Genomic DNA, 13330 nt, shown 5'->3' with positions numbered 1-13330 from the left:
AGTTTGGTGAGGTTGCTGAGAATTTGTGGTCCTAGCCTCCTCCTAACAGAACCATAGATGCTAGTAACAAAAAAGGTAAAGGACTTTCGATGGTTAAGTCCAGTCAAAGGAGACTATGGGGTGCAGCAATCATCTCGCTTTCCAGGCCAAGGGAGCTGGTGTTTTTCCACAGACAGCTTTCCAGGTCATGTGGCCAGCATGACTAAACCGCTACTGGCTCACAGAGGACTGTGCCGCAGCGGTACCTATTTATCTACTTGAGCTAGTGTGCTTTCGAATTGCTAGGTTGGCAGGAGCTGGGACAGAGCAACGGGAGCTCACCCCATTGTGCGGATTCGAACTGCCAACCTTCTGATCGGCAAGCCCAAGAGGCTCAGTGGTTTAGACCACAGCGCCACCTGTGTCCCATAGATGTTAGTATCCCTCAGTGAGAAGTGAATACTATTAAACCAGCAGTAGCTTGTAGTTTAGAGCCAAACTAGATGTGACTCGCATGAAAGCCCATAATGTGCACATTTTGGTTATGTAAACAGAAGCCAAGCTGGGAAGCTTGAAGAGTCTCATAACTGTGAGGGCGGACGGGCTGAGGATGCTTAATTCTTTCTCTTCCTGCTGTGGTCCTGACTAGAATCACCATTCTGATGCTACAATTTGTATTTAGGAAGGGCAGTAACTCAATGGTTGTTGTTGTTGTTTAGTCATTTAGTTGTGTCTGACTCTTCGTGACCCCATGGACCAGAGGACACCAGGCACTCCTGTCTTCCACTGCCTCCCGCAGTTTGGTCAGACTCATGTTGGTAGTTTCGAGAACACTGTCCAACCATCTCGTCCTCTGTTGTCCCCTTCTCCTTGTGCCCTCCATCTTTCCCAACATCAGGGTCTTTTCCAGGGAGTCTTCTCTTCTCATGAGGTGGCCATAGTATTGGAGCTTGAAGATCTGTCCTTCCAGTGAGCACTCAGGGCTGATTTCCTTCAGAATGGATAGGTTTGATCTTCTTACAGTCCATGGGACTCTCAAGAGTCTCCTCCAGCACCATAATTCAAAAGCATCAATTCTTCGGCAATTAGCCTTCTTTATGGTCCAGCTCCCACTTCCATACATCACTACTGGGAGAACCATAGCTTTAACTATACAGACCTTTGTTGGCAAGGTGATGTCTCTGCTTTTTAAGATGCTGTCTAGGTTTGTCATTGCTTTCCTCCCAAGAAGAAGGCGTCTTTTAATTTCGTGACTGCTGTCACCATCTGCAGTGATCATGGAGCCCAAGAATTTTGCATGCAGAAGGTCCCAGGTTCACTTCCTGGTGCCTTCAGATAGAACTGGGAATGTCCCCTGTCTGAAACCCCAGAAAGTTGCTGCCAGTTAGTGAAAAGCAGTGCAAATCTATGGTTCTACCTCCTATTAACCTGATCCAGCATGGTTAAAGGTCAGGGACGATGGGAGTTAGAGTCTGCAACCATCTGCAGGGCACCATACAGACAACTACTGGGCAACATTGAGTTGGATGAATCAATGATCTGTCTCAGTATAAGTCATCTCCCTGTGTTCTCATCTTCATGTAAAGAGAAATTCCCCATTGGCACCATTTGCAAAGCTGCTCAGGCTTCCCCACAGCTACTATTAATGCAACAATATATGCATTCTCAGGATTGAAGTCACATCTAGTTTGGTCCTAAGTGACCCTCCAAGTCTCCTTTATGAAAATACAATCACCAGTCCTTCTTGAGCTGCTTCCATCTTATTCATATGGTAGACCCAGGGAAACCTCACTCTGCAGCAGGCTAATAATGAGACATGTACACTGGGGCATGGCCTCCTGCTGCTTGGGGCACACATGCATGCAGTGCCGGATTTATGTATAAGCTAAACAAGCTATAGCTTAGGGCCCCACTCTCTTGGGGGCCCAAAAAAATCAAAGGAAAAAAACCTGGATGTACTTTTCCAAAATATAAGATAAGAAACCAATAAAATAAAATCTACATACAGCAACAGTGTTTTGTGTTGTGTAGGCTCCTATAATGTAAGTAATGGGCCCCGCCTGCTAGCCTGCTCCCTAAAAGATCACTATCACTATTAAAATACTTCTTCTTAATTGTATTTTACTATTAATATACTTATTCTTAATTGTATTTCAGTTCAACCATTACTTTGATGAAATACATATTTTGTTATGTGCAAATGGCTTTAGATACCTATTAGGTCCGTAAATTACCATATAGCATATATTCAACACGAAAAACAGCAACAATTTCTTGTTGAAAAAGGGCAGCTGGACATATAAAGGGTCCCATTACCTTCAGTAGCTTAGGGCCTCATCAAATCTAAATCCAGCCCTGCATGCATGTATACAAAGGTGTTTTTTTAAATCACCTTTGTGGCTTGCCTTTCTCTAGGTGTCTGTATGCCCACTGTATTCATTCTAGTATTGTATTCATTCATTGTATTGTATTGTATTGTATTGTATTGTATTGTATTGTATTGTATTGTATTGTATGTATTCACTGTATTCATTCTAGGTGTCTGTATGCCCACTGTATTCCATTCTTTGGCAAGTCACCTAACTGGTTGCTGAAATTTGTGAAGATGGAACACATTCACCAAACTCCGAGTCCAGCAAGGAATACTCTGAATGCAGGCGATTCACCCACCATAAGATGGGTGGAGGGGTAACTGTCTGCATCAGGAAGCCCATATAATCAATATAATCCTTCCAGCCACAAACTCATAGGTACAGTGCCAGATGGCAATACCTGCTGCTCTGCTTATGGAGACACCCCCGCCCCCAGTTGTGGGAGTAAACTTCCCATCTTCCATTGACCATCTGTTCAGCAGAAAGAAGACAGAGCTCTGTAGATCACCATTTCTTTTGCGGATATACAGATCCAGGGCAATTGTGATTATATGAGGACTCATGATTAGCTTGGGATACATTATTCTTATTGGCATGTTTCCTTATTGGCCACTGCTCCTGTGAAGAAGGCTACAAACTCCACCAATGGTTTCTTTTGAAGCATTAGACAAAATAAAAATAAAATGGTATTTGGAAATCTGTTCTAAGACACCGGGTGTGTGTGTGCGTGTCAAAAAACACCCCCCTCCCCAATTTCAGCAAAGTGCATTAAACTGAGTTTCCTTTCCTGTAATCTACTGTTCTTTAGCGTCTTCACTCTACAACATGCAAGGACTTCTAATCTGCATCATTAGCTAATAACTTGGCTTACAGTCCAGGAAGAGCCACATAATCCCATCATCAGCCTGTCTGCCAAAAGATGTCTCTTCCAGCTTCTTAAGCCTACTTTAAAAAAAAAAAAATTCAATGTGCGAGATGTAAAGTTTCATCTCTGCTTTTGGCACCAGAGTTCTGTCCTGCTGAGTGCCAAACAGAGAGAGTGATCTCTTACGACTTCATCATCATTCACCGCTGCACTAGGGGGGAAATGTGGCTTGAAGTATTTGGTGCTGCTACAACATCACTGCTTGTGCCATTCCTACCAATAATCCAAAGCTAATGTCTGGTTTAAATACCCAGTAAATAAATAATCAGTTAATGATCTAAGAGTGTTACCACGTGTTTACTGTCTCCCGCAAATGCTTCTTGTACATACAGCCTCCCCACAGCATTCTCCATGTTGCCATTGACATAGTTTGCGCAACGGCGCCAGACAGCAGCATCCGAGGTTGTGCCGTAAAGCACCTGTTAAGCATAAGAATTTGAGAAATTAGTGAAAAGCAAGAGGAGACACTTTGTAGCATCACTAGGTGCTTTCAATTAATCTTGAGGGTTTGGTGTTAACAGACGTTAAGTGATATTTAAACAGGAACACAGGTTAAGCGAGTCTATGCAACTCTCTCTGCATCTTCACGTTTCCAGCTCTGAAATGCTCCCCCCCCCCAATCTGCTGTTCCTGCCATTGCATTAGCCCTGCACCACCTACCTGGCCACCTCCTCCTCCCTCCTCCTCCTCTTCTTCTCAGTAAGTGACAGTGACCCACCTGTGGGAAAGCTAAAGTAGTGGCTCTGCCCCAAACAGTGAGCCTCTTCTGGATATAAACCCACTTTCTGGGTAATATGGAGGGCCCAGTGTGGAGACACCATTCATTCAAGGCTGCATCCTACAGGGAATGAACCCCATGAAAATCAAAGCCAGAACAGCTGGCTTTGCCTGTGTTCATTGCGTACTACTTTTTGATACAACAGGAGTTCCTTCCTTTCCCTTTGGTGTCCTTTAAGGATGCTGGGGGCAAGTAGTTCAGTGGAAGAACAGCGGTTTTGCATGCAGGAGGTCCAAGGTTCAATCCCCAACATCTCCAGGTAGGGCTGGAGAGGTCCTCTGTCTGAAACCCTAGAGAGCCACTACCAGTCATTGTAGACCAGGAGTATTCAATGTGGTGCCCTCCAAATGTTTCCAGATTCCAACTCCCATCTACTGTGGCCAGCATGGCAAATGGTTGGAGATGATGGGAGTCGTAGTCATGGAGAGTGTGCCACGACAGCAGCTAGATGACCCAATGGCCTGTCTCGTTATAAGGCAGGTTCATCTGTTTATATGTTCCTGCAAGAAAGCTGGCAGGATATGAAGGGAGCAGAACTCAGTCTCAAACACAAAACTCTGGCAACAGGTGGGCTGAGGAATTTCCTGAAGAACTGGTTTGCAAGTGCCATACGGATTACTGTCATATCTCTCCCCTGCAGAAAGAGCTCCCAGTCAATTTCACAGCTCTGCATGCAAACCATTACAGCTAGATGAAACTTTGCAGCTTCAGTGAAACTTACTACTGTTTCATGTGCCTTCTATTGCCTGCAAAGAAAGCAGTATCCTTGGGCTGTGCAGATTCTACCTTCAGTGACCTTGCTGCACTAGGTGAGAAGAAGCCGAGGCTTAAGAACTACACTATGGTAGAGAAATCTGATACAGTCGTGTTAGTAAGCATCAAAGCAATCTTCTGGCAAGCTGAGTTCTTAGTTCCACAGCCCGCCACAGTGGTTTTCTTGCTTTACATTTTGAAAAGAAGTATATTATTATGGAAGGGTCAGTTCAAAGTTATTCTGACTTCAGAAAGGCGCTGGCTTTGGGGTGCTGGCAGTGCAGAAGATTTCATGGTTACGTTCTGGAATGCAGTTTTTATTCACCAGTTTTTTAATTTTAAGACAAACAAACGTGAATCCATTCATTGCTCTGTTTTCAACTGTAGCCCACAATAACCCTTAAGGTCCCATTATCTCCTACCACATCAGTGTGCTGTCAGAAGAAAAACATTCTTTGGGGTCCGGTTTCGCCACAAGACCTTGAAACAGCGTATGAGAGAACTCTTGGAATTCTATTGTTTATTTCTGCTTGGATACAGAGTGATTCCAAAACCTGCTCACTCGCGGTCCACTCGGCTGGCCCCGCCTCCACCAAAGCCACTGATTGGATTATTTGAACCAGGGTTTGGCAGGAACCCCCAACAACTGCGACGTCAGGGAGGCGGGCCAGCACAACCAGCTGGTAAGTGTCATGTGGCTCAGGGGTGCTGTGCGCGGTCCCGCAAAGGGCGCCCACAATCGGAGGCATTAGCGTTCATTCTGCTGCCACTACCACCCCTGGCACAGCACCGAAAGGGGGGGGGAGCCCACTTTATCAGCCACACATGTTACCAACAACCTGTGCATTTCAAAAATCCTTCATTGACCATAGTGGAATCTTTCCATATGAATATATCCAGTGCTACATGGGGGGTAACATGGCCTGTGCTGAGAAAACTGTTCACCCCATCTGGCATGGCCAATGGTCTGCGATGATGGGAGCTGCAGTCCAACAGCAATTGGGCATTGCCCATGCCTGCCTTACAGCTTAGTGCGTGGACAGTGAATTACCGTATATACTTGAGTATAAGCCTAGTTTTTCAGCACGCTTTTTGTGCTTTAAAAGCTGCCCTCGGCTTATACTCAAGTCAACCATTCCTTAAGAAGTGTACAAGAATGGCGGTTCTTTACTCTCCCCAGGCAGCTTGTTCCATTCCTGAACTGCTCACATAAATGCAAACTTTAGACCCCAGAAGGCAGAAAGCCTATCAGTTAAGGAAGTATTAAAACCCCACAGGTGCTCACTTTCCCTGGCTCCTGCTTAAACAGGACAGGATCCCAGCCTTCTCTGTATAACACAAGGGAACATTGCGCTGTGGGTTCAAACCACAGAGACCTAGGGGCAGTCCAAAGGGCTGCTTTGGGCTGCTCGTTCCTCCTCTACCACAGTGGCAAAGGTGAACCGGCTTATACTTGAGTCAATAAGCTTTCCCACATTTTTGTAGGGAAATTAAGTGCCTTGGCTTATATTTGGGTCGACTTATACTCGAGTATATACGGTAAGCTAGCAAGGGTGCAAAAATGATGTTGTTTCCCCTCAGTACTGAAATAGTTCTTTCTGTATCTTTCTCCACAGTTGCCAGTTCACTTGACCTTGTGTCTGAAGTTCTAAGTAATCATTTATGAATTCCACCCTTTGGACGAAATTAAAGGCGCTGGGGGGGAAATAGGTTGTTTTCAATCCTAATAAGTGCATAAAGAACGAGACGGAGAGGAGGCGTTATCAGTAAAACTGGAAGAAAAGAACAGCCTGCCTCTAGTCTAACTCCCTTGAAGACTGCATTGTTCCAGAATTCCCCCCCTTCCCCCCTTTTCAACGGGCCTGTGATTTAGTGCTGTAAAGGAATATCTGAACAGAGTAGGGCCATCTTCTGACTTCTAATTTGTTTCGCCCCTACAAACACTCATATAGACATCTCAGATCCCAAATTAAAGACAACATGGGCTGCAATCCAGCCAAAGTTAAGCTCCTTATGGCCTACTTATTTCAAGAGAACAACTCAGCTCATGCACACTTCCCCGCTGAAATCAATGGGACTTAACTTTGGTTGGATTGTGCCCTGTGTTTGTAACACAATGCAGCATATAGTGATGATGGATTTGGTATTTCTATGTTTCATTAACTGCCTTGGGCACTTTTCCTTAAAGATGGAGTAGCAAGCTATAAATCGAATACATAATATAAGCAGCACCCATCTGCTATGGTCAATTCACTAGTGGCCATAAAAACACAGACTACAGCAGACACACACAACACACAATTTTCCTATGGGTGCAATCTTCTGTTTAAGAAGAGCAAAATAAACTCCAGTTTGCTGGACTAATGGAGCCTTCTTCAACCTGGGGCAAGAAGTTGGGGAAGGCTGTATTAGAGGTAACATTTACCATTCTGTATACACTGTCTGAAAACATGCATGGCCCCAATCCAATGACAGTGCATTTTTCAGAAGAGAAATTGCACATGAGCTTCCTGGCTCTGCCTTTGTTTATCCAGCTATACTGACCTTTCTTTCCTTCTAGAGATGTGCTCGCCTAACTCATTGACTACTAATCTCAATGACATTTCCACAGCCCAGCTTTTGCCCATCTCCATCTAGCCAACGTCTGGGCACCCCCAACAACCACATGTACTTTCACCTCTATAGATTCTGAAACCTGTTTATCCAGTTCAAGAAGAGGACAAGTTGGACTTATATAAACCTCGTGCCCCTTGAGCTTCTTGGAGAAAAGGCAAGGTAAACAAACAATTGCCTGCTTTTCCCCTCGAGTGATTTGCAAGAGCCGTTTAGGTGATCAGGAGGGCACCTGTGTAGGTCTCAAAATTGTATGGGACGTGTGTCCCTTGGGATTTCAGAGAACATTTTAAAGTCTGTTTTCTAAATATTGGCTCACCCATATCAATTCTACATGCCTGTCCCTATGCAGTTTTTGTTGCGCTCAGATTTATATGTGCCAGAGCATATATAGGGATGTGGTTTGTTTGGTGTTTTTTTTTTATGTGCATTTACATGAGGACAGGTGCTCCTTCAGGTATTTGGGACCCAAGCCATTTAGGCTTTAAAGACAAATAGCTGCAATGTGCATTGGGCCCAAAAGGAAACAAGACAGCCATTGGTGTCATTTTATATTCAGTTTGATGTGCATAGACCTGGTTGTATTACCAGCAAGTGGTATGAATGCAGATGCTTGTTTATGCCAGCAATACTCTTTATGAATGCCTACAGCTCCCTCATCTAGAATCATCTAGCTTGGCATTGTCTACACTGACATTGGCTTTTCGGGGTCTTGGGCAGTGGCATTTCTGATATCCTTAAGTGAAAACCGCTTCTTTAAAAAAAATATCTTTAGATGCGGCCAATATGGCCAACTATCATCCAGTCTCAAATCTTCCATTCTTGGGCAAGTTGATTGAGCAAGTAGTTGCTGAACAACTCCAGGCACGCTTGGAGGATGCGGACCATTTGGATCCCTTCATGGCACTGAAATGCCTCATCATGGCACTGAAACTGCCTTGGTCACACTGGTCAATGATCTCCGGTGGGCTAGGGACAAAGGTGAGAGCTGTTTCCTAGTTCTGCTGGATCTCTCAGAGGCTTTTGATACCATCGACCATAACAGCCTTCTGGACCATCTTGAGGGGCTGGGAGCTGGGAGCACTGTTATACAGTGGTTCCGCTCCTTCCTCCTGGGCCATGTTCAGAAAGTGGTGGTGGGGGGTGAGTGTTCAGACCCCTGGACTCTCACTTGTGGGGTGCCTTCAGGGTTCTGTCCTCTCCCCCATGCTTTTCAACATCTACATGCAGCTGCTGGGAGAGATCATCAGGAGGTTTGGGCTGGGTGATAACCAGCTCTACCTCTCTTTCAAATCTTAATATTCTGTTGGAAGCCACCCAGAGTGGCAGGGGAAACCCAGCCAAATGGGCAGGGTATAAATATATTATTATTATTATTATTATTATTATTATTATTATTATTATTATTATTATTATACCTGGGCATATTGTCTTCTGCCGAATATTAGGGAAGGGTGATAGCTCAGAGGTAGAACATCAGAAAGCAATTAACTGTTTAGACCAGGGATCAGCAAACGTTTTGAGCAGGGGGCTGGTCCACTGTCCTCAGACCTTGTGGGGGCCAGACTATATTTGGGTGTGTGTGTGAAATGAACAAATTCCTATGCCCCACAAATAACCCAGAGATGCATTTTAAATAAAAGGACACATTCTACTCATGTACAAACACGCTGATTCCCGGACCATCTGTGGGCCGGATTTAAAAGGTGATTGGGCCGCATCCGAAACCCGGGCCTTAGTTTGCCTACCCATGGTTTAGACACTGCAAATATTAAATGTTGAAAATAAAACAAAATATGAATTTCTGCACCTTACGGAAATTATTCCTTGTGTCCCTGTAGTTACGACTTAGAGTGTTTACCATATCCATTATGTATCGCCAGCTCACGTAGTTCTGAATTTCTCTAAATAATAAAACAAGAAGTAGAATCTGGTGACTTTTCTTTTTAAACAGTGGAACGTATTAGCAATGTAAAAAGCAAAACTTTAAAATGTATCTTGCATACATACCTGGGAGAGTATTTATTAAGGATAGCTTTTAGCTTGTTGAGATAGTCTGGAGCATAAACAACCACATCTTCAGTTTCACCAATATTAATTTGCACAGTTGACATGACTTGGTTTATGAATGTTAACCAGTTGAATTGCTGGAAGAAAAATACATGCACTTTAAGTAGGTTCAACTTATGACAAGTGAACAAAAGCGTAAGAAAAACGCATTGGTGATCATTAACTCTTTTATGGTTTCTTGTGCTGAGTGACTTGGGAAGATTTCAGGCTGCAATCCTCTACACTCATTTGGGAATAAGTGTCACTGAACACAATGAGACTTTTTTTCTAAGTAGAACTTCCTGACAGTAAGAGCTGTTCAACAGTGGAATTTGCTACCAAGGAGTGTGGTGGAGACTCCTTCTTTGGAGGTCTTTAAGCAGAGGCTTGACAGCCATCTGTCAGAAATGCTTTGATGGTGTTTCCTGCTTGGCAGGGGGTTGGACTGGATGGCCCTTGTGGTCTCTTCCAACTCTATGATTCTATGATTCTATGTCTGTTGTGTTCTGTATTCCTTAATTATATATTGGATTTACATCACCTAGGATGCCTCACAAACAAAAAGAACATGCCACAACTATAATAGCAATCTAATATTATATGTTGGGGTGGGGTGGGGAATCTAGTGAAAATCAGAAGTATATTATATAAAAATTGAAATTTTGAAAAAGCAACCATTTTTAAAAGGAGACAATCCTGGCTCATTAAAACTGCCCTCATCATTTATGAAAAGTGCCATTCGCTTTTGCCTGTTGCCTTTCGTCTCTCCACAGCCAGACTGCTGCTGTAAACAAATTCCTCATACATAACAAAGCGGGGGGGGGGGAGCCCATTTGGTAGATAACAACAAACCTCTGTCCAGTAATGTGTCTTGGAATCTATTGGCCAATAGGCAATAAACTAAGCTGAATTCATTTCAATTAAGGTTAATGAGCTGTAAAACAATCCTAAGTGTCCTTATGTTGTGATAACTCTATTGATAATCAAAGGGACTTGCTGGACATGATCCAACCATAGTTGATTTTGGCACCCTGATTCAAACCAATTATTTATTTATTTTTAATCAACATTGGATGGAATTTTATATTTCTTTTAGGATTTGATATTTGAATTTGAGAACTGGAATTTGGCACACAAAAAATTCATATTTGACTGTTAACATGTTTACAATTTCCCTGCGAAATGGTAGAAGAATGGATGAAATTTACTGAACGTTATTGCAAATGTCATGTCCAATGTTGACTACTACATGATAGCTGTGTATACTGGCAAATACAGATTGCTATTCAGCTATTAGATGCTAACTGTTGCTGATGTGGAATATTGATGTTTTTGAGGGATGGGAATTCATTTTAGTTTTGATGAATCTGCTCAGCTTGCTACCCTCCCTTCCCCAAACTCACTGTTGGTTTCCTGGATGGGGCCAGAATGGGGTGGCAGCCAAGTTGGGGCCACACAGTTGTACCAGCAGGTAGTATTGTAATATGCCCAAGACCCATGAAATATTAGTTTTGTTTTATATTTTCTCTATTTTTTATTAAATTTCTTTTTTTTTTCCCTTTGCCATGTAGTGGGCCTGCAACCTCCCTCCAGCCAATTATCCACCTCTTGAGCCCAGTGGAGCTTTAAACAATGCAGACGAGGTTTGCAGAAACCCTTAGCAGAAACAAAACGCACAATAGGCTGCCACCACTCCCCTTCTGTGAAGTCCGATAGAAGTTTAGGGTTGTCACACTTCTACCTTAATTACCCCGACTTCACACCTTGGCACACTTTACCGTGTAGCCGAACAACACTCATAAACACGTAAAAAAAAACCAAAGCAAAACATTAATAGGTTGAAAGGCAAGTTCGCCAACACAAAAGTGCCTTAATCAATTGACAAGTTTATAAATAGATCACAAAGGACAAGGACCTCAGCCTTTGGACTTACAGAAAGGGTCACATTAATCATCTTTCCTTAATGCATACAGTGGTACCTCTGGTTAAGAACTTAATTCGTTCCGGAGGTCCGTTCTTAACCTGAAACTGTTCTTAACCTGAAGCACCACTTTAGCTAATGGGACCTCCCACTGCCGCTGCGCCGCCAGATCACGATTTCTGTTCTTATCCTGAAGCAAAGTTCTTAACCTGAAGCGTTATTTCCGGGTTAGCGGAGTATGTAACCTGAAGCGTATGTAACCTGAAGCATCTGTAACCTGAGGTACCACTGTATTGGATAAAATTAGATAAATTTATCAGTTGTGATAAATATAAATATATACTAGACTTCAACCATTTTTTAGACAAAAGCAATCCTTACTAGTAAACTTTGTCTAGCTGTCAAGTGTTTGACTTACAAGCATGAAACACTTGATATATTTTCTGTGGATCCTGATCTACACAGCAAGATATGCATGCCGAAGGAGCCTCATTATTTAGCATAGTTCCAAGGCTTCAGCCATTCTTAATCTGGCTTGATGCTTGTATGTTTTAGATCCCATAAGTTCCAGTAAAAAAAAATAAAACCTGCTCCCACTTTCCAGAGATATGATGCTGTGGCAAGGTTGGGGCTGCATGAGTGCGCCATTGAAATCACTGGACTGGCTCTGTTCAGACTTAACCTTAGCACCACTTCATTTCTAGTAAGCAGCAGCCATGATGCAGGTGGGAAACCAGCACTGCAGCCCTGCCTTGCTGGACAAGCCACTTCTGACTATTTAACATGATCATTGACTGTTTCAAAGGGCACCACATGCACACCATTGGATCAGGACCTTTGTTGTCTTTTTTCTTGCTTTCACAGCAGAATACAACAGGCTGACAAATTTAGGTCAGCATTTTCAGTTCAAAAGATGAGTTAATGTCACACTACTGCATTGATTATAGCCAGTCACTGAAGGTGAAAAAACTTATTATTGATTTTTTACCTGGCGATTAACTTCAAAAGTGAAGTTCTTCTGGACATTGGCAAGTGTCATTTTATTGTACAGCAGGAGAGGGTCATTTCTGTCATCAGCTTTGGTTGTAGCCTAGAAAAACAAATTAGCAGGACAGAGGAGATTCTTTGAGGAAGCAGCAGCAAAAACAGAGACACAGAGAAGCATCAAACAGACAGGCACCAAGATTTCTAATAATTGAAGGTGCTTACACTGTCTTGTTAAAATATGGCAGAAATCAGAAATCACATAGCTAGCTAATTTTATCAGTCAAATGATGTGGTTGAAAAATAGATATCCTGAATATCCTGAAAAATTATCTGCCTCTTTCCCCCTTGATCTGTTTTCCTAGGCTCTCAGTTGTAAGCTACATCCCCGAGAACATAGGAGGATGCTGTCTCCAGGAGCCCAGAGAGACAATTGCAGCAAGGACATTATCTTCTCCCCCACTTGGGCACCTGTTCTGCCCTCCCACCTCATGTGGTAGCTGTGAGCATCATCAGTCTGCTAAAGCAGGTATACAATTCTTCTTCTTCTTCTTCTTCTTCTTCTTCTTCTTCTTCTTCTTCTTCTTCTTCAGAGGTGTCATCAAGGCATGACATTGGGACAGAAGTCAAAATGCCCATGCAACAGAATCAGCAGGGTTGGGTTTTCAGTTTGAAATGAGCGAACCAATACATGTTATCATCTAAAGAAGGAGCCACCCCACCCCACATAAGATCATTAGGTCCATATAGTGTGCACCACTGATTGTATCAGTTTGTAGAAGGAGAAGGAAAAGGGCTGAATCTAATTGTGTCCTTCCATTCAAAGAAGGGCTTTTCATCAGCTCCACTAGCAAAAAAGGTGGGGAGGGTATTTTGACCAATCCCGCCTTCTCCCTGAAAATTAGTTCCAGTGGGTTGGTTCCAGTGGGTTGGGTGACCCTCCAAAAGTAGCTTAA

At 43.2% G+C, this 13330-nt stretch overlaps 1 protein-coding gene across 1 annotated transcript in view; it reads right to left on the bottom strand.

The window, feature by feature from the left end:
- MME (membrane metalloendopeptidase) overlaps positions 1–13330 on the bottom strand; it is a 61842-nt gene that overhangs the window by 20940 nt on the left and 27572 nt on the right. Inside the window, exons 12-13 of the mRNA XM_033150478.1 lie at positions 9231–9324; positions 3567–3695 (exon numbers count right to left, since the gene is read on the bottom strand). Coding sequence (XP_033006369.1) covers positions 3567–3695; positions 9231–9324 — 223 coding nt within the window. The remainder of the gene's footprint in view (positions 1–3566; positions 3696–9230; positions 9325–13330) is intronic.

The sequence above is a fragment of the Lacerta agilis genome, chromosome 5 (genome assembly GCF_009819535.1).
Source record: "Lacerta agilis isolate rLacAgi1 chromosome 5, rLacAgi1.pri, whole genome shotgun sequence".
Classification (NCBI taxonomy): domain Eukaryota; kingdom Metazoa; phylum Chordata; class Lepidosauria; order Squamata; family Lacertidae; genus Lacerta; species Lacerta agilis.
The sequence above is the reverse complement of the archived record's forward strand: the minus strand, read 5'-3'. Positions and strand labels throughout refer to the sequence as shown.